The sequence below is a fragment of the Pleurodeles waltl genome, chromosome 1_2, assembly GCF_031143425.1.
Source record: "Pleurodeles waltl isolate 20211129_DDA chromosome 1_2, aPleWal1.hap1.20221129, whole genome shotgun sequence".
NCBI lineage: Eukaryota > Metazoa > Chordata > Amphibia > Caudata > Salamandridae > Pleurodeles > Pleurodeles waltl.
In genome coordinates, this window is record NC_090437.1 from 1023786127 (window position 1) to 1023809964 (window position 23838).

At 43.1% G+C, this 23838-nt stretch overlaps 1 protein-coding gene across 1 annotated transcript in view; it reads left to right on the forward strand.

Moving 5' to 3' along the window:
* The window catches only part of SMIM14 (small integral membrane protein 14), a 256717-nt gene that overhangs the window by 216678 nt on the left and 16201 nt on the right, over nucleotides 1–23838 (forward strand). The window contains exon 5 of the mRNA XM_069202031.1: nucleotides 20635–20783. Coding sequence (XP_069058132.1) covers nucleotides 20635–20783 — 149 coding nt within the window. The remainder of the gene's footprint in view (nucleotides 1–20634; nucleotides 20784–23838) is intronic.

A 23838-nucleotide genomic window follows, 5' to 3' on the forward strand; every position in this document is an offset into this window, starting at 1 on the left:
CACTGGATGGTTCTGTTAGCCTTATCTCTCCACTGATAGATTCATCCCTGCATAGCTTGCCAAGCAGTCTTGGTCTCCCCCAGCATCTGTTTGGGTGTGCAGAGAATCCCTGAAGTTGTGGCGAAAATAAGAACTGCCTTTCAAGTTCTAATATACGAGCTTCGAGGGTTACCACTTACTGTTGTCTCCATTGATTTCTACCCATGTGATCGCTGGTTTCCTCCCCCTTCCATAGAATGGCCAGAAAGGCTTCCTTAAGTGTTTTGTGTGATCGACTGAGTCTGTGTTGATGCTGAAGTAATGGTCAATGGCATCAGGCAAGTATTGGTGGCATGTGGAGTCGATCATCCATTGTGTGCTAAGTCTCCACCCTAGTCTAGGTTGTCTTGGCACTAGCCTCAGACTGAGTGCCAGTGGTGAGTGATCGACAAACCCCTCACAAGTATAGCTACTTCGACCACTTGATGTGTCTAGGTGTGGGGCATAAGGAAGCAGTGAAGAGGGCAGAAGATCTTTGGAGCCCAAAGTAGTAGGAATAGTATTTCTCCATGGGGTGCAGGGTTCTTCACACATTTGATAACCTCAATGCTTTTAAGAATTTGACTATGGACTAGAGCCGTCAGTCCTCTCAGACTGCTACCTTGATCTGTCCACCAACCAGTCAGCCATGCCATTAAAATCTCTGCCTGCAAGTTCCGCAGGGATTTGGGCTATCAGGGCCTTATTGTCTGTTAATTGATATAGTTGTGACCGAGCCGCCTTTCTATTTCATATAAGCTCAATCTCTTCTTAAGAAAAATTGTTACATAGTGGATCAGCTGCAGAATGAGGTTCACTGGTGGCAAGGTAATTTGTTGCTAGATGTGGTTCTCCCAATAGTATTACCTGGTTAATTGCTGAGGGCAGTGGCAGCTATCACATATATAGAGTGATGGGTGGCATGTATTACAAAAAAAATTTAAAGGCACTTGCCTTCTTTAGTTACCACAACGTCCTTCTTGTGCTGGTGTCTTCTAGGCTCCCGACCCAGGAACCTGCATTAGCCAGTCGTGGCGCTGCTCTCATGTTATTAAACAGCATAAGAAAAGCCTTAGTATTGGAGAGAGCGGCCTCTCTCAGCACTCATAAGAGCACTGGAGGCCTGTGCTTACTCTAACCCAGCTGCATAAGACAGCTAGGTTAGAGAAGTTTAAAATGGGCATGTCTGGCTCCGCAAGGTGGCATGCCAAAGGGACATGCGCACTTTAAATATAAGTGCATAGCTCTCTGCTGCCGCTCAGGAGCAATTGCCCCGCCCGTCCAGGTTTGGTTCAGGATGGATTGTTGAAAAATAAAATGGTAATAAACTTTATCACCATTTTATTTTTTAGCTGCCCTAGGACATTTTTTCAGCGGGGTGGTGCTCCGCTGCTCCCACAGAGGAGCCTCTTCTGGCTAAGGGGTGATTTTTAGGTGAAAAAAGGGGTAATTTAGAGGTTGTCAGATGAGGGAACGTTTTCAAGAGTTCCAGGGCAGTTGGGGGTTACTGGTCTCGGATGCAACAATCTGAGGAATTTACCATTGGTGTCCTGGGTTTAACCTTACTATTAAGCTCAAAACTGTGCACCAAGTAGACACCTTGAAGTGGTTAACCCGCAGGGTAGTGAAATCGAGCAGTCGAAGGCTTAGTTAGGGATGTGGTGTTGGCTTAGTGACTCAACATTCTAAATGCATCAGATCATCAACAAAACAACGTCCACAAGTACTTTAATGCTAAAACACACAATGGAAAAATACTGTGCATAACACATGGCTTTCATTAAGGGTACTAATTGGAACAGTACCCATGCTAATTTGTTTACAGTCTCTTGTGATAATGTGACAGACCCTTGGCCCTGTGTGTGGATCTCAGTAGTAAATATCGAGTTTAGTTCTAGCAGTGTAACTCTCTTTATAGATCAGTGTCTTAGCCTCGAAATATCTCCTTTGTGTTGAGTTTGTGAATTTCTTCCAAGTAAGCTGTGCTTGCAGCAGCCACCTCCTGGTGGTGTAAGTTCCCCATTGCTCACTGTGTGGGGATGTTGCGCTCGTTTTTTTGACCCAGACAAAAGGGTTGTACTTCACACTGAGGGACCTGGAGCCCACAACCTCAGGTAAGTTGTCACAGCGACAGCACCAGTCAAAAGAAGTTCACGCCAGGCTCACATGCCTGAAGATCCTGCCACTTGTAACTACCTCGAGCCCAGTTACAAAATCCCCCACCCAAACGAAGTAGGTGGCCACCCTGGGTCACTTCATTGAACATCCTGTGCAAGTGCAGTCTCTTTCAAATCTTTCTTCGCATTTTATTAGTGGATGACAGTCAGTAGTACACCATTGCTTCAGACATTTCTTGGCACTAGAAAAACTCTCCTCTTCAGTTCCAGGACACCCTCAGCCTCAATTCATTTGCCTGTGCTCTTAGGACAGCGGGGGACAGCGCGCCTCACCTTTAGTGCAAAAGTGCATATGTGGGCCTGTGTCTTAGCAGCAGTGTCTGCTTGTGTTGCCTGGACTCCTTCACAACTCTTTTCTTCCAAGCAGCATTTTCATCTTGCAAGGGAACTTCCAATGCCCATCATGAGCAGCCCGCTCTCTCCCTCGAAGCAGCGTAGTCGAGTTCTTCGCAGATTACTGGTCTTGGACCTGTAGGGCAAGGGAAATTAGTGGCCATTACCCCAATTTTGAAGCTCACAGGAATCTCCCAGTCACCACTGCTGTGGCACCTGTGGCTTAGGTCATGAAATCTTGACAAAGGGAGTGGAAGGTGTTTTCCCATCATCATTATTCTTATTTGCAAATAGTACTACTAGCAGTTCAGCTGTGACCAGTTCTGGGCAGTTCTGCACTTTGCTATTTCTACAAAGAGTGTTCCAGCCATGGTCTTTATTACACGTGTGAGTGATGAGGCAGGGGAAGCTGGGAGTCATCTCTCCAAAGCAACCGAAAACAATTGCAGAAAGGCAGGGGAGGCTCCTCCAATTAACTACCAGTTACCTCTGCCGGGAGGATGGTGGTAGCTCGTTTCAAAGAACAGTGGGCTGGGAAAGAGCACAGCAAAGTCCTTAGCTTCAAAGCCTCCCTCTGTTTACTTCCTTAGTACTCCTCAGTCTGACCCACTAACAAGGGTCCCTGAAATGTTTTGAGGGAAAGACCTGCAATATTCATCTGCTGCATGGCTCTTTTGCCAATCTTCCAACTTAGACCCCACTATGCCTGATACAAAATGGAACCCAGTGTGGCCAGAGCCATATGTTTTGTACACACATCCTCTTCTCAGTTAAGTAACGTCAATGCGGCATCAATGTCCCAACTGATGGGTGAAGGATCCAACTGCAGAAGTCTGGCAAAAAATGTTTAAATCACATAAGAGAGTAGAAGGCTGCTTTCCCTGACAGACAACAGGTAGAAAGGTCTGGTCTGATCTTCTGCTGCATTATTTTCGCTGCCACCACTGCAGGTACTCTAAAGTGTGGTGTGGTGAGAGTAGTCACATGCATAAAAAGGAGGGGGTGCACTTGGTGTGCCACTCCTACCTCAGAGCGATGTTGTGGGTCTCAGTCCATATCACGGAAAGGCATAACCATCCATGCCTGATAATCTTTTGTGCTGAGGTAGTGGTCAGACACACTACAGCTTACTATGGAAAATTAAAGGCAGGGTGCACACTCTCGAGCTGTTTAGGGAACCTTTCTCAGTCCCAACAACATACAAAGTGTGGCAAAGTGGGAGGTGCTCCACTGTGGTAAACTCCATTCTCCACTCCATTTAGAGGTTGTGGAAACGCTGATTTTCTGGCAGCGGAGACTCAGTCAGCTCTACTGGAAAAAAAACACCACTTGGCACTAATTCACCACTGGGCTACCAAATCACAATGGTTGTCATACCGCCCTAATTGAGGTAGGCAGCAACCCGTTTTGTCCTCCCCAGGACCCCCATGCATGGATGGAAAATGTTGAAATGTCTCAAATGTGCATGTTGCCTTTAAATACTTCGTTATGTTGATAGTTCAAGGCCATCCAAAGTTAATGTCTACACAAAGTCCAACAACAACATACTCCTAAGTTCCTCAACTTGTCTGGCCCTCTTCTTCTGGCCAGAGAAGGATAAAACGGAGACAGCCATACCTCTTGGTCTTCTATTGGTAATAATTCTGGAGAAGGTATCGTTATCTACAATTATGGTTTTGATGCCATTGGAATGCACATTTCATGGGGCGAAATACATTTGCTTCTTAAATACTGATTCATTTTAATTTTCTTTTAAGAGTAAACGGTTTTTTTTCCACTAAAGAAATAAACTATGCCTTTTTATCTCGAATTCAAACTGTGGTGTTTGTCATCATCATAAACTAAGAGTGGGTTCTTTTTCGTGAATGTATTAACATTCTGATAGGGAGTCTCCAAAATCCGGTAGAGCGGCACTAAAAATGATGTAATGACTCAAAACTTTGTAGTGATTCAGAGTATATGGCAACAGGAATAACTTGATTTTAATTCGGCTGTTCTCATTGTTGAAAGTTCTGATGACGTGGTCTTGGTTCATCCATGTGCAAAGGACCGATCCTTCTACCCAGAACTAAATTTTCTCGATTCACTGGCAAAACTGACTCCGTGGCCTTTAAGAGAAATACCAGTCGTCTTATAGAGCGGCGTGTGAATCATTGGGCGAGACCTAAAGAATGTATTATGACTCATTACAAGGAAAATACGTAAGAGGCGTAGCTTTTTTCCAAACGAATTTGTAGAGAACTCCTCTGCAAAAGTTAGTAAAGAGCTTTACGAATCACTGCGCGCTTCTGCTGGATTCTCTTAATCAAATAATTGCCTTTTTGTAATATATCCGTTTTTAAATGCGACGTTGTTTGGGAGTGTTTACCCCCGTATCGTGTATAGAGGGCCTATTTCTGTATTCCAAATACAGGTGGCTTTAGTTATGTATCTCACCAGCACCATTTCAGACAATTCACCTTGACAAACAGTCTCAGAAATAGGTCTTGTTATAGCAGAAATAAATTGGGTAGATTTACTAGAATTATACCCCTAATGGTATCAAAACATATAATTAATGCACACTGTTTATGATGACAGGCTTTCCACACCCAGTCAAACCGTGCACTGTCTCCCAAAGACTACAGCGTTAGACTTAGAAGCATTGATAAGCAATTCCTTTATACCAGTTTTGATCATCTACTTTGCAACCCCATGGTGATCTTTGCTAGGATGACAGTGTCATCTACATATTGCAAAACAACAGTATCCTCTGATTCTAGCTTGTAGGGGTGGGCTGGGGGAAATATGGTTGGTTGCCTTGTGAAGTCATGCACCCAAGTGAGCAAGGTACAGGCTAAACAGCAGGTGCTAGAGCGAACCCCTGTTTTAGACTTGTATCTCTCTGTTTTACCAAGGAGTGTTTTTATTAGGTGTGGTTGACAGTGCAGCTATCTCCTTAACTGTAAGTGGTAACAGAAAAAAAAGCTTTAAAGTGCAGTATAGAGAGAGCGGCTTTAGCTCCACTCTCGTTTTGGTCCTCACTGGATTTAATTGGGCAGCATTTTGTGCTTCCGCTGAAACAGTGATTGTATTGTACAGATTATGCTCAGTACAGTAGGTCTGAGTTGATTAAGGTGACAAGCCAAAGTTCAAGACTGCAGGCCTGATTGGTTCATTGGGAAAGGTTATGTCAGGTGCTGTATGTCTGATCTGTTCATTTTGAAAAGTTATTTTAAAGGCAGTAACTCAGAATTATTTATTGTGAAAAGCATATGTTAAAGCCAGTATGCCTTTATGTGTGGGTTTTGATTACAATGTGTTAAAGCCTTAGCCAAGTATTTTCTAACATCAATTTCCGCAGATTATTTTATTAGGTAACTGTAGTTACCCCTCCGAAAACCTTGTTTGTTTGGAAGGTCGTTTCTTAGGCTAGGCTTGACATCCCAGCTGTGAGCGAGGGCTTATGTGATCACAAGAATGAAAGCTGTAAGAAACAGTACTAAGAGAGCCACAGTTTTTCTGTCCTCGTGTTGATCTCCTCTACAAGCATCTGATTGGGGAAATAAAAGTTGGGTTGGTCACCCTAATGGTAGTTTCATTGCTCGTAACTGAGAGGGACATTATTAACACAGACCCTAAGTCAAATGAAGTAGGCAGGGGTTTACATGGTGTAACCACATCACCAATTCAGTATGAGGGGTTTCAAATTATAAACCCTCTGATAAATATTCTAGCAAAGGCTTTGCATTGAACTGCTTGCCAGAAACCATATAGATTGGCTTTACATTGTAAACTTGCTGAGAAGTGCAATAGAAAGGGGTTTGACATTGAGAACGCCGACAAATGCTTTATGATTTCACATTGTGATCTCCATAACAGATACCACAAAAAGAGGCTACTACACACTACTATTTGATAAATACAATAGAAATTGGTTTTACATTGACAACTGTCTGATAAATGCACAAAAATGTATTTTTTTGTTTTCTGGGATTAGTCATTACTTGTTTCAGAAAATAAATTTGATTTTCTGTGAAGACAGGAGGCTAGCATTATGCATATTCCTTTTATTCACCACTTCTGTGCAGCACCTTAAAAGTCCCAAATAGAATCCAGCAGTAAATATAAGTCCCATGACCCGTATTCTCTTCCTCTTTTGTTTGCTGCTTCTGGGCAGATAAGTATAATTTTATTTTTGGTCCAACATGTTCTAGCGTAATAGGATATTATTGTTTGTAGGATGAGAGAGAATTGTATTTTTAAATGTTTTTGTACAACTCAATTTTTGTGTGAACTTTATGTGTTTTGTAGATTTGTTACAACATAGATTTGGTTTGTGTTATGTAAATGGTTTTGAGTATCGTTGAGCGTTTTATTGGTTTTAACTAAATAAGCTGTATCAGCAATAACAAGGGGGGAATTAACCATTGGGGGCTTAAATCAGGCAAATCCAAATCCAGCTGCCCTCGCGCTATGACACATTGGGGGTTATTCTAACTTTGGAGGAGGTGTTAATCCGTCCCAAAAGTGACGGAAAAGTGACGGATTTACCACCAGCCGTATTACGAGTTCATTATATCCTATGGAACTCGTAATACGGCTGGTGGTATATCCGTCACTTTACCGTCACTTTTGGGACGGATTAACATTCCTCCAAAGTTAGAATAACCCCCATAGTTTGCTCGAGCACGGTTGCGTGCTGTAGGAAGCTGGCTCTCTATATAGTGCACCAAAATGAAGTACACTGTGCAGAGAGTCCAGTGGATCCCCAGTTGGCATTGCAGAGGCAAAGATCGATAGGACTGATGCTCTGTTTGTGGTAGTGTGGGCGAGCAGTTCAGCTTATCAGAGGATAGTGCTGAGCATTGTTGTACTTATAGAGGCAATAAATGACACACTCAAAGACTAAATCCAAGTCCAATTTAGAATAATAACAGTTCTTTTTATATATGTTTCAACCCCAAGAACTTCATAATCAGGTAGGTGGAATTTTAAGCATAAATACTGTGCAGTTTCAGAAATGGACACAGTGCAATTTTCAGAGTTCATCTCAATGTTGTCCTATGTTGGAAAACAATGTTCAGACAACACAGGGTTAACAACGACTTTTGAAGTCAATCTCGGGGCATTAAGGTAAATAGTGGGAAGTGATCAGAACCACACCAAAAGGTTGCACTGGGGCGGCCGGGTGTAGATGTGCATCAGGTGCCCAATGATTTCCTATGGGAGTTCAGTCCTCGTGAAGACAGTCTGCAGGCTCTGGCTAGGAAGCCAGTTAGAGAAAACAAGCAGGTAGGTAGTAGACTTGGGGTGCTCAGGGATGTGGGTGCACCTTCGGTTGTCTTCTCCTGTGCCCAGGGGCGACAGATGCAGGGTGTCTTTAGGTGTCAGGTTTTCAAATCCGGGAGCACTCATGGTCAGGGGGTCTTGTGTGTTGAGGCTGTAAGCGTCGTGTGGGGAGTCTGGCATGGTTGGACCAAGGGTGGACTTGAGCTCTTAAGAGCCGGGGGATGTCGTTGGCACCGGTGATCCACCTCAGCTGGGGTCAGGAGTCACTGGTGCAGTCATTGTTTTAGCTGTCAGATGTTCTCTCTCCACAAGCCTGTTGGAGAGGGGGCCTGCGTGCAGAGGCTGCAGGCGACTCAGGAGAGTCTAAGATGGGTGAGACCATACTGGATTCGGTCTCTGGGCAGCTGGGGACCGCAGTCGGTTGGCTTCACCTCGGGTCGTGGACGTTTGGTGCAGTGGTCACTTCTGGTGTTGGGTTTCCATGGGTTCCAGCAGCTGCTGAATCTTTTCTTTAGAGTTTCTTTTTCCAGGGCAAATCGGGTGCCCACAGGACACTTGAGTCATTATTGATGACTGGACCAGTTGGCTTCTTGTGCAAGGTCCTTCAAGGTCAGCAAGCAGGCCGGAGGGGCTGGATCCAGGTTAGCTGCTTCTTTTACTCTTCTGCGGGTGCAACTTTTCTTTGTAGATTGTCAACATCTGAGTTCTGAGGTTCTGGGGTGCCACCCAAATACTCAATTTAGGTGTGGTACAGGGAGTGCCAAGTGGTAGCTAATGGGCTGACCACATTTAGGGTGAATACACCCTTCTTATGACCACTTCTGCTGGGAAGTGGGCATAACCCTAACCCTAGTGGCCTAATTCCCTCGAAACAGGATGGAGGAATTTGAAAAGTAGTATCTACTTCAGATCGTCCACCTTAGAGGTGAGACTCGCATGAAGTGGGTCCTCCTCCTAATTTAACCTATTTTCCCACCTGTGTGTGCCGACCAAATTGGGGTGAGGGGTGGTCATCTCCGCCATATGGAGAGACCTGGGTCGCATTACAAAGGCGGCAAGGCCTTTAAAGCTCCCCGCCCTGGGATGTCCATCCTACCTGGGAGAGGCGGTCACACCCCTGCCCAATGCAGGCGTTTGTCTTAGGTCCTCAAGAGTGCTGATTCTCACCTAGGGGGCCCAGAAACACTTCTGTGGTGGCTGAACTGGTCAGGACTAGTCAGTCAACACTAGTTTGCCGATTGTGCAAAACAACTGTGCAGTTTTGGGGAGCGAGATCAGGCACTGTAGACCTGGTTAGCAGGGACCCAGTGCACTAACAGTCAAAGCCACATCAGAAACCAAGCAAAAAGTGGGAGCTAGCCATGTCAAAAAGGGTGCTTGACTACACGTGCAATGAGCATTTTATTGTGAAAGGTTTCATTTTAATAACAAACTTTTGGTTTGTTTTTTAAAATGAAATTCCGCATGTTTTTGAAGAGCTAAAATCCAGGACGTCTCTTTTTATGGGAATTAGAGACTTTATTTTAGCGTCTTACTTAGCAGCTTAAGACACTACTGTTTCTAGGCAACGTTCCGTTCTACAAACGATTGAGTTTTCTGACATAAAACAGTGGATGAATAAGAACAACAGTAAAGAAACCAAAAAAAGATTAATTAAATACAGTTTCTGGGTAAATATATTTTAAAATAGGAACTTTCTTAAGTATAAATTATCAGAACAATATTTAGATTTCATTTAGGTGGTTTAGGTTAAGTCTGTTGATATTGGGTTATGTTATTTGAAAAACAAGTTTATTTTATTAATTAGTTTGGCAAACAATGTCTGAAAAAAAAAATTATATCAAAGAAGTGCAGAAGTAAGGAATAAGAAAAATGATTAGTCAAGAGATTGAAGATACATTACAAGAAACTTTACAAAAATATTAAAACAGTAAATGAAAAGAATGATTGATGAGGAAAATTATTGGACACTTTCAGATGAGGAGGAGATAGAGATTAGAGGCCCAAGAAATGTTTCAAAAAGACAAAGAATAGAAAATAGAATGAAATGTCTATTGAGGGAGCAGGAGTTTTAAAAATCTCTCATTCAAGTGTCCTAAATGGAACGAAGGATAGGCTGGATGTCTGTGCAAAACAAATTGAGCTATAAGCCTGACTGGATGGAACAAGATTTGAATGCTGACATAGATGAGAATATCCTAGATTTAGAATATGATGAGGGCCTGGGTGAGTTTGCCAGCACAAAGGGCACTTTCAGAACAGCAGTTAAGGAGGTACAAGATCCCTTAGGGCAAACTTTATTTAATCCATCAGACGTACGGCATCCGTGCAGTTCTGCATGGTAGCCTATGAGCCATGTTGCAGATTACATTACACAAAGATTTAGAAAGCCCTTGGAGAGGAGAGAAAGAAATGTGATGAGGGCTGAATGTTCACGTCCTGTAATTGTTGATAAAGGTACGGTTACTCTAAATCTGGATCCGAATCTCAGTTCGTATTTATTTAAATTAGGTGTGAGCCAAGAAAAGTGCTCGAGAGGTCATTAAAGCAATGTGAAGACTAATTCCTTGATGTTTTGGTGCCTTTGGCTAGAATATTTGACACAGCGGAGGAGTCTTACATTAAAGGCATAGACTCAGACATAAATCTTTTAAGAGGTTGAGAGTGATCTGTTTCCTAGGAAACGAGAATGTAGGGCTCATAGCAGAGAGGCAGAAGCGAGGCTTCTAAGAATAAGCCCAAAGCTAGGTAACTTGGACAAGAAGGAATCTAGTGAGGAGACGAGACAACTTCTCTTTGGGGAAGGCCTGATTAAACCAATAGTGAAATATATCCATGCATTTATAGTCCTGGCCACAGCACATACATTTAAGCACAAAGTTTTGGGAGATTGAGGTTTATATAGTTGGGCCGGAAGATAGGGCCATTCTTCGACTGATCATATTAGACGCCTGAATGGCCAAGGAAGAGGAGTGTACAGAGGAGGTTACAACTCCAGTATCTTCTATCCACACAATTAAGAGGTGGTAGAGGCAGATCTGTTAGAGGGATATCTCAGGGATTTCATGCTGGATCCCACTCAGTACAAGGTATGAGGACTGTTTTTGGTTTTACCTACATAAAAATAGCTGAACGATTTAAATTTTGTGTAAAGGAATGGGAGCAAATTACAAAGGTTTCATGGGTACTCGAGCCAGTGTAAGATTATGCAATAGAGTTTCAAAGGCAGCCTCGACAAACGAAAGAACCAAGAGGAATTTGTTTTTAAAGCAACATAAGAGAAATTGTGAGGGAAGAAATAGATGAAATGTTGGAGAAGGAGGCCATTATGAAAATGGGGGAAGAACACAGGTTATGTAAGTACTCTTTGTAGTAGAGAAAAAAAGAGAAATGATGGAGACATGTGATAAAGGTGAGGGATTTGAATGTTTAGGTGGTCTACAGGCATTTCAAAATGGAGGGAAATACATCTGTTAAAAGATATTCTTCAGGAACAGGATTGGTGAACAAAAAAAGATTTGAAGGACTCATATTTTACAATACAAGTGGCGCAGATGAGATAGAGAACTCTGATTTTATTAAAGGCAAAGAGGTTAGCATTATCCCTCCCTCCCACCCTTGAGAGAAGGTTTGGTAAAGGAAGAATACAATGAATTTTGTAAATCAGACACTGTGGATATTGAATATTGAGATGTTTCATTGAAAGAAGGAAACCACAAGAGTGATTGTATTAGCTTATGTTTTGAATGTTTTTTTTTTTTTTCCAAAGGCGCAATGAGACTAAGTTATCTTATGCAAAAAGATGTTCAGGAGAAAATCGGAATGTAAAAAGAAAGGGATGAAAGCAGAATAAAAGAGGAAGAGGATACGGGTCATGGAACTTATATGTACTGTTAAGGTTCCATTCTTCATGACTTCATGTTGGATTCTATTTGGAATATTGAAAGAGCTCCACAGAAGTTGTGAATAAAAGGAATATGCATTATGCTAGCCTCCTTGGCTTTAATAAAATCATGATTCTCTATACAGTAAACCTTTGTGAATTGATATTCTCTACTATTCCTCCTTTGTGCTGAATATAAACGGCGAGTTTCTGAAAGCATTAGCTTTTTTCAGCTTAGTCCAAGCGCTTTGCTTTTCATTTGGAAGCTGTGTGTTACTCTGAACAATTTCATCAGAACTCTGAATTCATGTATTTGATTTCGGTTCTGTTATTGCTTTTTAGAAATGTATATACATTATTTTACTATCTCTATTGGCAGTGTTCTATTTTTATGATATTTATTAGAAACAGGCTTGAAGCTTATAAAGATTGCCCACATATTGGTGGGAAGTATAGAACAATGAAGAGAAAACATTTTCTTTTACAAAGATGTCCCTTCACTGTCTTACTTATCATTTCCTCTGTTAAACTATGAGCCTGGTGTACTATTATACTGATCACAAAATGCCATTGCAATTAGCAACCAGTTTTCTGTTTTAGCTACTAGAATATTATTTTGCAAACTGATAGTAATAATCAGGTTGGTTGCAAATTGTGACTCACTTCAGTTCGCCAAAATCACCAGGATGATGGTCTGCAAGGGTCTGTAGACCATCACAGACCTCAAGAAGACTACTCACCCACTCATTATGGAGAGTCAGATTTTATCAGGGCAAGCTATTTTTTTGGCCTCTTGACGCATATTACCAGCAGCCACTTTCCATTCCCAACTCCGTTTTCGTCTTTGGGACTATCCAGTGTCAACATTAAATGGCTAAGTTGAGTGTCCAACCTTGACAGACATCATTACGCAATAATTATCATCCACAATATTCTGCTTCACAGCTTGAGGAAGCAGTTATCAATCTGCCACTCAGTGGTGGCAGTTCCATTTGTTGGTATTCCATGCATAGTGTAAACGAGACTGCACTGTTGTCTCACTTGTGAGATGCACAGTTGTTAACCCCTTCGCTGCCAGGCCTTTTCCCCTTCAGGCGCCAGGCCTTTTTTTGGCTATTTGGGGCAGAGCGCGCTTAGGCCCTCATAACTTTTTGTCCACATAAGCTACCCACACCAAATGTGCGTCCTTTTTTTCCAACATCCTAGGGATTCTAGAGGTACCCAGATTTTGTGGGTTCCCCTGAAGGAGACCAAGAAATTAGCCAAAGTACAGTGAACATTTCGTTTTTTTAAATTTTTTTAAACAATGTGAAAAAGGGCTGCAGAAGGATGCTTGTGGTTGTGTACCTGAAATTGGCATCAACAAAGGATTTGCAGTGCTAAAACCGCCAGCTTCCCAGCTTTCAGGAACAGGCAGACTTGAATCAGAAAACCCAATTTTTCAACACAATTTTGGCATTTCACTGGGACATACCCCATTTTGACGATTTTTTGTGCTTTTTGCCTCCTTCCAGTCAGTGAAAGAAATGGGTGTGAAACCAATGCTGGATCCCAGAAACCTAAAAAATTTCTGAAAAGTAGACAAAATTCTGAATTCAGCAATGCGTAATTTGTGTAGATCCTACAAGGGTTTCCTACAGAAAATAACAACTGAAATAAAATAATATTGAAATTGAGGTGAAAAAAACAGCCATTTTTCTCTGTTTTACTCTGTAACTTTTTCCTGCAATGTCAGATTTTTTAAAGCAATATTCTGTTACGTCTGCTGGACTCTTCTGCTTGCAGGGATATATAGGGCTTGTAGGTTCATCAAGAACCCTAGGTACCCAGAGCTAATAAATGAGCTGCACCTTGCAGTGGGTTTTCATTCTACACCGGGTATACAGCAATTCATTTGCTGAAATATAAAGAGTGAAAAATAGGTATCAAGAAAACCTTTGTATTTCCAAAATGGGCACAAGATAAGGTGTTGAGGAGCAGTGGTTATTTGCACATCTCTGAATTCTGGGGTGCCCACACTAGCATGTGAGTTAAAGGGCATTTCTCAAATGGACGTCTTTTTTACACACTGTCTTATATTTGGAAGGAAAAAATGTGGAGAAAGACAAGGGGCAATAACATTTGTTTTGCTATCATATGTTTCCCCAAGTCTCCCGATAACAATGGTACCTCACTTGTGTGGGTAGGCCTAGCGCCCGCGACAGGAAATGCCCCAAAACACAATGTGGACACATTACATTTTCCCAAAGAAAACAGAGGTGTTTTTTGCAAAGTGCCTACCTGTGGATTTTGGCCTCTAGCTGAGTCAGCACCTAGGGAAACCTACCAAACCTGTACATTTTTTAAAACTAGAGACCTAGGGGAATTCAAGACGGGATGACTTGTGGGGCTCTCACCAGGTTCTGTTACCCAGAATCCTTTGCAAACCTCAAGATTTGGCTAAAAAAACACCTTTTCCTCACATTTCGGTGACAGAAAGTTCTGGAATCTGAGAGGAGCCACAAATTTCCTTCCACCCAGCGTTCCCCCAAGTCTCCCGATAAAAATGATAACCTCACTTGTGTGGGTGGGCCAGGTGCCTGAAACAGAAAAAGGGCAAAAACTTGTAGAGATTGAGGGGAGAGCACAGCGAGTTGATAAGCACATATTCTTCTTTTATACATCTTTAGGCGGACTCTGCTTTAGGGACCCACACAAGTGAGGTGTAATTTTACTTGGGAGACTGAGGGGAACGCTGGGGAGTAGGAATTTTGTGCTGGAGCGGTGATCCTACTAAGAAAAGTCAGGAAAATATGCTTTTTTTAAGCACATTTTGAGGTTTGCAGAGGAGTCTGGGTAAGAAAATGTTGAGGGATCCACACAAGCCACACCTCCCTGGACTCCTTGGGGTATCTAGTTTTAAAAAATGTCTAGGTTTGGTAGGTTTCCCTAGATGAAGGCCGCACCCAGGACCAAAAACATAGGTTCCCCCCCCCCCCCAAAACACAGGTAGTTTTGCGATATATCATTTTGATGTGTCCACGTACGTCCGTGATGTACCAAACACTACAAATTTGAAAAGAAACTCACTTAGGTTATGTGAAAAAGACCCCTCACCCACCAAACAAGTTGGTGGCATGCTTCATCATCGGGTCCCACCTGAGACACCTAGCAGTGTGCTGCGAAGTCTGATTTCAGCAGAGCATGTTTTGTCATTTGTATCACATATACTGGTTGGATTTGGCACGAGAGTGAGTGATGGTTCAGTAGATCAAATTTTATTAACAAGAGATTTCACAAAAGTGAAATGCACTGTTAATAACTGAAAGGCCAAAAAACTGAACCAATGACTCACAGCTCGTGAGCTGTAAAGCCGCGTCAAGGCACCAACCGTTTTACAGTCCATTCACACACCTTTCATACATGACATGCACAATTACAACACTCACATCGACAGACAGCGACCACTCAAGGGCCCATCACTTACATACGGCCACATACCTGATACAGCAGTCACACTAGCTGATGGGACTGTGTGGACTGAGGTTTGGCTGGCAGCACCAGCCAAACACCACGCACCCTGCCAGCCAAGCGCCACCCCGCGCACCCTGCCAACCAAGCACCACACCACACACACCGCCAGCCACGCGCCACCCCAAGCACACCGCCAGCCAAGCGCCCCCCCATGCACACTGCCATCACTTTTGTTTTATAACCAACAAAGAAACCACTAACTAATTATAAAATAAGTACAAAACTACAAACACTAAATACATGACTGTAATGCCAACCGTAAAACTGAACATATGAAAATATAAAATAGGCAGTTTACGCTCACAGTATTTCCCCAAAATGTTTCTTCGTGTGGTAATTTCTGAAACAGCCTTCCACACACAGCCCAGGCTTTGAAGGGCAATCGGGGCAGTACATCCGGCTCTCCCTCTGGATACCTCTTTGGGCACATACTGTACATTTCTTAGTGGGTAAGTCTTTTTTGGGAGTGGGAGGAATGTGATCTGGAAAGTGGCGATCTTTCAATCTAGCCACATCCTCCACCACTGCTACTCTAGGAACTCATGCCTGTTCTACCACAATAAGGCCCTCTATCACTGACTCCTGAAAATTAACAAATTTCATCCTTGACTCAGGTGAACAATACTTGAACACAATAAAAGCATTAAAAGTTGCCAAATCAAATAAATGTAGGGCCAACTTTTTATACCACACGTAAGACTTACGAAGAGCAGTGTAAGGTTCCAACCTCTGATCTATTCTATCAACATCACCCATGTGCCTATTGTAGTCCAAAATGCACACAGGTTTGCGCCCTTCGGCAACCTGACCCCAAACATTCACGGGGAAGTACTCTCATCATGGATAGTAGATAGCATGTACACATCCCTCCTGTCTGAAAATTTCAGAGATAGCAGCTCATTATTCCGCAAGGCACAGCACTGTCCCCCCTCAAGTTTTTTACAGACAAGCTCCTTTGGATGGCTTTTCCAGTTAGAACGGATTGTACCACAAGCAACAGTGTCCACTCTAAACAATTCCTTGAACAACTGCACTCCAGTGTAGAAATTACCTACGTACAAATGGTGACCTTTGTTAAACAGTCGTCTACCAAGTTCCCACACAATGTTTTCGCTCCAAAAGTGGCCGGACAACCAGGAGGGTCAATACTGGAATCCCTACCAGTGTAGACCCGGAAATTATACACGTATCCTGTACTGCTTTCTGACAGCATATAAAATTTAATCCCATACCGTGCCCTCCTACTAGGAATGTACGGCTTAAAAACTAAACGCTCCTTGAAAAGGACAAAAGACTCGTCCACACTTATTTCTTTGCCTGGAACATAGACCTCTGAAAACCGATCTACAAAATAATCAAGGACAGGCCTAATCTTAAAAAGACGGTCACAATCAGGGTGATTTCGTGGCAAGGCTAAAGCATTGTCTACAAAATGCAGCATACAAAGAAGAAGCAAATAGCGATTACGTTCCATAGTTGCAGGAAATATAGCTGCTGCCATCAAGGAACTAGTAGACCAATAAGAAGCCAGTGACTCCTTCCTTCTCAACCCCATCAAAAAAGTCAAACCTAAAAACTTTTTCATCTCTTCCAGTTATGTGGGAACCCACTGAGTAGCTCTAGACTGAGGCCTAAGTCTGGCAGTGTTGTCCCTCAAATATTGCTCCACAATCTCTTCCAAAAACACATCGTCCATAAACAAGTGAAAGAAATTGACAGGCCAAAAGATTTCCGTATTGACTCTACACCCTGGGAGACCGGTAAATGCAGGTAACTGTGGCTGCTCCATGTTTGGGGCAATCCAGGTGTCAAGTCTTCTAATGGGAACCCTTCAGCCCCATGCTGCTGCATTCTTGGCACATCAATGTCCTCCTCTAAAACAGGCCCTTCATCTGCACTGAGAGTGGCTTCTTCATCAGAAGAATCCTCTCGGACAGAAAACTCACTGCCAGAATCTCTCAGTTCCTCCTCTGCCTCAGATGCAGAGTCAGTCTTGTAATCATGGTCTGAAGACAACTCAAAAAGCATGCCAACAGCCTGCTGAGCGGTCACTCTGCGGCTAGCCATGATCCTCAATAACAACAAATGGATTGCCAACAACAACCAGCACTAGAATAAGTAATAAACAAAGTGTAGCTTTATCACAAAGAGTTATGTATTAAAAAACTATACCACTCACTTGCCTGAAAAAGCTACTCACCAGCAACTACTCTGCACAGACACAGCAATCACCAATGATATCCCACTAAAAAGAAAAAAGAAAATTAGACATATGACAACACAAATATCATTGTGCTCAAATCTAAGGACATTTTCACACACAATACTGCATTTAGTACACCACCTACAAACATGTAATTTATGCATGTCAACAATACTTGCTTTCACTTACCTAAAACATGCAACTATGCAAAAACCGCAGGACAACTACTACCAAAACCGCAAGGATCCACAGCAAAGGAAGCAAAAGCTTTGAGCTAGAACAAAAAGAAGAAATAAACTGTTATAATCACAAATACAAATACTTCGCCAGTTGACAAACACCCCGCCACCAAGAACTTAGAAATTGTCCCAGGTGCCTAAGTGGCTTCTGCCCCCCTTTGCGGCAGATGGGCCTAAAAACAATAGGCTGATCTGCCCCCAAGGGGGGTAGAAATAGCCAACAGCTCTGTACCCTGTTTGAGGGGGCGACCCTTGCCAAAGGGGGCGCCCCAGCAGAAAAAAAATAAGGGGAGCAAAAAAAAAAAAAACCCTCATGTCTTGGTGGCTTCTGCTCACAATGGGAGCAGAAATGGTCATCAGTAATGTGCCCCCCTTTGGGGAGCGACATTTGCCAAAGGGGCTGCCCCAATACCACACACACACACACACACACACACACACACACACACACACACACAAAATCCCTGGTGCCTAAGTGGGTCTGCCCCCCTTGGGGAACCAAAACAAAAATCTCTGACATCTTGGTGCCTTCTGTCCCCCTTGGGGGCAGATGGGCCTAAAAAAAATAGGCCGATCTGCCTTCAAGGTGGGCAGGAATGGCCATCAGTAACGTGCCCCCTTTGGGGGGCAGGGGGCGGGGGGCAACACTTGCCAAAGGTGCCACCCCCCACACAAAACACACACACAAGTGGATTCTGCCCCACTTGGGGGCAGATGGGCGTAACAAAAATTGCCCGATCTGCCCCTAAGGGGGGCAGAAATAGTCAACAGCTCTGTGCCCCCTTTAGGGGGAGACCCTTGCAAAAGGGGGCACCCCCAGCACAAAACAAACAAAAAATCCCTGGCGTATTGGTGGTTTCTGCCTCCTTTGGGGGCAGATGGGCCTAAAAAAATAGGCCCATCTGCCTATATAATATTATAAATAGATTATTATGTTTCTTTGAAGAGTCTTATATTATCACATCTATTTAATAGTTGTCACCTCCTCCCGCTCTGTCCAAGCGTCCAAGATGCAAGCATCTGCATGTGAATGCTGTTTGGATGGAAAATTTCCTCCAGTGGTGATGGAAATGCATTCTTGTGTTGTGGGACTGTTCGATTTTTGAGTCGCTCCTCCTATGACAGACTGCTTTTCGAGCAGGGCTAATGCAGAGGAAGGGCAGGGTAGAGGAGAGTGCATTTCAAAAGGAAACAGACTTCCAACATAAACTTGAAAGACTCTGAATCTAAGTCGCACTTGGTGTCTGGAAATGGACTATAAGGAGGGGAGCTCAAGGCCCCTAATGTAGTCAACTGTGAAGCAGGCTATGCGAAGAGGAAAGGCTCTGCAAGGCTTCTGTTGTGACCAGGAATTTGGGGGGGGGGGAGGTTGTTGGGGTGTGGAGGGTCTGATGGGCAAGGCCTGCTAGTCTCCCAGCTAGGAGCAGGAACATCACCAAGGGGCTTCAAGACAACCTGCCCCCGGATCACCAGTGCCTGCCTGCTTGCCAAGACCACTGTGCCTTATGAGGAAGAGAAGAGTGCTGGTGGGTGTGTGTGGTCCAGTGGGGGATCCTATTGATTGGATTCCTGTAGTGAGGAGGGAGCTGCTGCACTGATCGATTTGTTGCCTGTGTGCAGGGAAACGTCCGTGATCCCTACATGCTGGAGATGGCTGTCTTGAAGTAAGCTGTGAATGTTGCTCCACTGATTGGGTCATCGCCTCTGTGCAGGTTGGAAGCCATTGATCTCATATGGCAGCTGAAGCCACTGTACGAAGTGCTGCTTTGCTGATAAGGCGGTGAACCTTTATGCCAGGTAGGGCCGCACTGAAGAGTGCTGCAGTCCCAATCAGGCCGGAGTCCTTGTGCGGAGCTAAGTCAGAGACCCCGTATGCCAGGTTGGGCTGCCATGAAGAGTGCTCCTGTGCCAGTGGGTCATAGCCCATGTACAGTGTGGGTACGGTGACTCTGTATACTGGGGGACCACTGGGACAAGGCAAGGAACGTGGTCTGGTCAAGACCATCATCAGATGGAGGAGGCTGCCATTGTGACCCTAGCAAACCATAGCCGCAATGGAAGACCAGTGCCAGGGGCATTGCAACACTTACCTGTGGAGAGGATATTACCAGCATCTGAGGAGCTTCGCAGGGCCGCATATGAGGAACTCGAGGACGCCTGATTGCTGCTCCTCCCAGGCCACGGGTGTGGAAGTTACTAGAAACCGCCACACCTACTTCAGCTCCCACAAAGAGGGCATGCTCAGAGACTCTGGTCGCTCAGATCCTGCCAGTAAGGCTGAATTGCTTGGCTAGCAAGCCCTGAGGGTACTTGCCTGCCAGATAGCACTTCAGCGCTGGAACACTTTTGACTTCAATAACGAGTCAGACTGGGACTCCTGAGACTCAAACTACTAGCGGGTCTTAACCTGAATATCTCCTATAGCAAAGAGGGAATAACCACTTTCGATAGTGTGAGAGAGTGGAACTCAGGGACCCATCTATAAAACACTGGACCCCTGACCTCATATCATTGTGTTTTACTCTGTTTATGTATATAAATTCTCGTTTTTCTTAAAAGCAAGTATTTGACTGAACAATTAGTTATTGCTGCTGCTGAATGTATTTTGGTTTGTCAATCTGTGTTCACCCCCCTGTATCTACGCCCCCCCCCCCCAAAAAAAATGAGGACATGAGCTCCTGCTTGTCCTGTGGCCCTCTAAACGGGATACAGAAAGACAAACTGGATCCGGGTTAAGCACTTTCTATAACACTCTTGCAGTATTTAATTGCATCTGTGATTTTAATAGCTGGTGAATGTTCTGTTTCCTCTATTGTCCTTTGTGTTGAAATCCCACTTTCGTTTAATTATAATATTTCTTAGTGTATATATACATTGTTTTTCAACAGTGCATCAAGATGCATTCATTCATATAAATCTGTTGTACAATCACGTACTACCTTGAATCGTGAAGGAATACACTTACCGATGTTTTGTTTTTATTTTGCCAATCTTTAGTTCCAGGACCAACTGCTGGTGGTGATGGTGATGTAACTGTGACCATGGTCATGATGGCCTGGCTGGTTATTGCACTTGCCTTATTCTTGTTGAGACCTGGAAGTCTAAGAAGATCCAGTGGCTCTGGGAAGCCGTCTAGTCCACATAATGTGAGTCATACCGCCTCTAGCTTGATTAAGGAAAGTAGAGATCATTAGCTGTACGGTTAAAAGGAATGTGAAACATAGAAAAATAAAATAGTCATAGATAATTTAAGATTGATAGCATGCAGCATTTTGGATAAATGCATTTAGTGTCCGTGTTCCTTAGTACTTGATGAGTTAAACATCTGATGATTAAACTTGCTTATTTATTACATAAACTGACATATATTACAGAGGTCCAGTAACACCTCCATAGTTAAGGTTGTCACCTCACTTCAAAGAAAATGCTATTTTTGTACCCTTTGTGTAAGTAGATTGCACAAACAAATCAAAATGTATGTGGTGTGGCCCAAACTTTTAGATTGGCAAATACATGAGATTTGCCACAGGAAAGTTTAGCTGTTTGTAACTCCTGAAGTGCCAAAAAAAGGTCCCTCAGGTCTTAATGACATAAGGGCCATTCCATTTTTTGGTGCCTAACTTTTTGGTTTGGTGAATTTTCATCCATCCATTTCGGGGCGATATAGTAGCAACAACAGTGGTTCCTTTAGAGTCATTCATACATTAATTTCACAACTCTTAAGGGATTCTTGAAGGTATTCACAGAAAACACATTAATATGAATGTATGAAAAAAACAAAAACTTAGTCAATGAAAATTAGCAATCATAGCACTTTAGGCATTATTGAATGGAAAGAGCGTTAGACACTACATATAAGATGTATTAAGTGCTCCGAGTGAGGAAAACTGCACAGTGTATGTGAGTTGTAAGTGAATAGAATTCATAAATAAAACAACTTTCAAAGACTAAGTTTCATCTGGTTCATGAAGTGTTATTCAGGGCATGTTTCTAATCATTCATAATACTCACTATACAGAAGGTATCAAGTTCAGTCAAAACCTACACATCATTGAAGTTTTGACTCCTCTAAATACTTTAATACAATGTCTTCATCATGACACAAAACAAGGTGGGGCCACTATAAATAATAGGACAAAAAGAGCGTAATACCTATAATGTTAAATAAGTACAAGTGTATGATCAAGCACTGTAGGAATATCTTACCACTCCCCAAAGCGATGTTATTTTACCAGGAATAGAAAAGTAACTAAAAATTTAAAATAATGACCATAGTTAGGTGAAAACACAATGTGTGCAAAACACCATATGTTGATTTTTACCTAGCTTATTTTAAGGAATTGTATGCTGAAAAACTTATAAATAGAAGACTTATTAGAGCTACAACAAAAGTCACAAATAAATTGGCACTCCAACAAGAACTGTCATAAAGTACAAGCATGGTTTCTGTGCAACAAGTAATATACAATCAAAATCAGTAAAAGGATTGAAGAATCCACAGACTCTTTATATAATACTGAGCCTCTCCAAGCTCCATAACACAGAGACTAAATTACCTCATGTGGAATCAGAGTAAATAAACTTACCAGTGCTTGCACTGCAATTAATTCTCAAAGTGGTGCTAACAAGGCACGTGTAAAAGCAAATTGAATAAATAGCTTGGGACAACGGCTGTGCATGTGTGCAAGTGCCATCAATGATGTCAGTATTGAAGTCAGTCTGACATGTCTAAATTTAGACAAGTAAAATTGGAGTGCAGTAATCATGATTATAAAAAGTTGCCATAAAACGCACAATTGTTAAACCACAATTGTAGAACTAAAAAACATGTCTGAGGAATATGCAAAGTGTACAAGACCAGCCAAAACATTTGGATTTGTTGCATGTGTTGGCTGCAGATGCACGTGCTATGCACACTCCTGCTATCTAGTGTTGGGCCCGGACATTACAAGTTGTTTTTCTCGAGGAAGTCTTTTACCGTCAACGTCATGTCTCCTCCTCCTCAAGGTAATGCACATGTTCAACAGCTCCTTTGTTAGATTTTTTTTTTTTTTTTTTTTTTTTTTTTTTTTTTTTCCGTCTTTGGGCTCTGATGTATTGCATCAGAGCTCCATGCAACTTTGACGCTCTAGCAGCCTACGGCTCAAAAGAATCGCAACTCAACAACAACAGCATACACTGCTCCCGCAAACGTTGGAACCGTCTAAGATTCCACCAAAAGACAGAATTTACCTGATTTAGACATTTCCTTCTAAAAACCTGTTGAGAATGTTAGCCTCCTGGTAATGGAGGGTAAAGACAGGCTTTTTTGTAAGTGCCCTCGGTGCGGAGCAAAATACGCTTACTCCGACACCAATGACGTGCTATCTCTGTTTGTTGCTGGAGCACAAGGAATAGGATTGCGCCGTTTGCAACCTTTTAAAAAACAAGACTTTAAGAAGCAAGGGTCGCAGACTGGTCCATACAGTGGAGATGGCAGTGGAGGTTGAATTCTCCACAGAAGAAGCCCACCAGCTCCAACCCATTGAGGGCGAGGTAGACGTTGACATCAGAACTGGAGAGGGCTACAACATTACCAGCCCTCATTACGTCGCCTCAGACAAGCCAGTGATGGAGAGTAGTTGAGGGTGCTAATCAAGGACAGTACTCTTGAGGCTCCACTGCCAATGTCGGGGCCTAGGACAACGGGCCACTAGTACAATTGACCCGTCCTACACTACAAAAACATTACAAACGCCTTCCCTACTAAGGTGCGCCACAGCCCTCGGGCTCTACCTGATACCGAGAGCAAGCCTCAGAGCTGAGGCAGGATGAGACATTCTTGATCCCAATTGAGCATCAAGGCATAGGGAGAAACAAGGAGCTGACATTAGGCAGATATTGGTGTCAAAACAACCATTGACTCCGGCAAAAACCTCCACACCATTCTTCAGCACCAGATAAACGTTCGGAGCTGCACAAGCAAGCGGTGTCAACCCATACGGAGCCGAAACACTCATCAGCTCTGACAAAGGGGAAAGAGTATGGACACTCCTTAGTGACAAAGGAGGCCTCGGTTCCAACCAACGCTGAAAATAAAGGCGCCTTCCTCAGCAACAACAACGGTGACTGAGAAGCAGGCAAAAATGCCACAGAAAATCCCATGCTTCCAGAAGAAAAAGGCAATGTCTTCGAACTTCATTGGACTTCATACAAAAACGT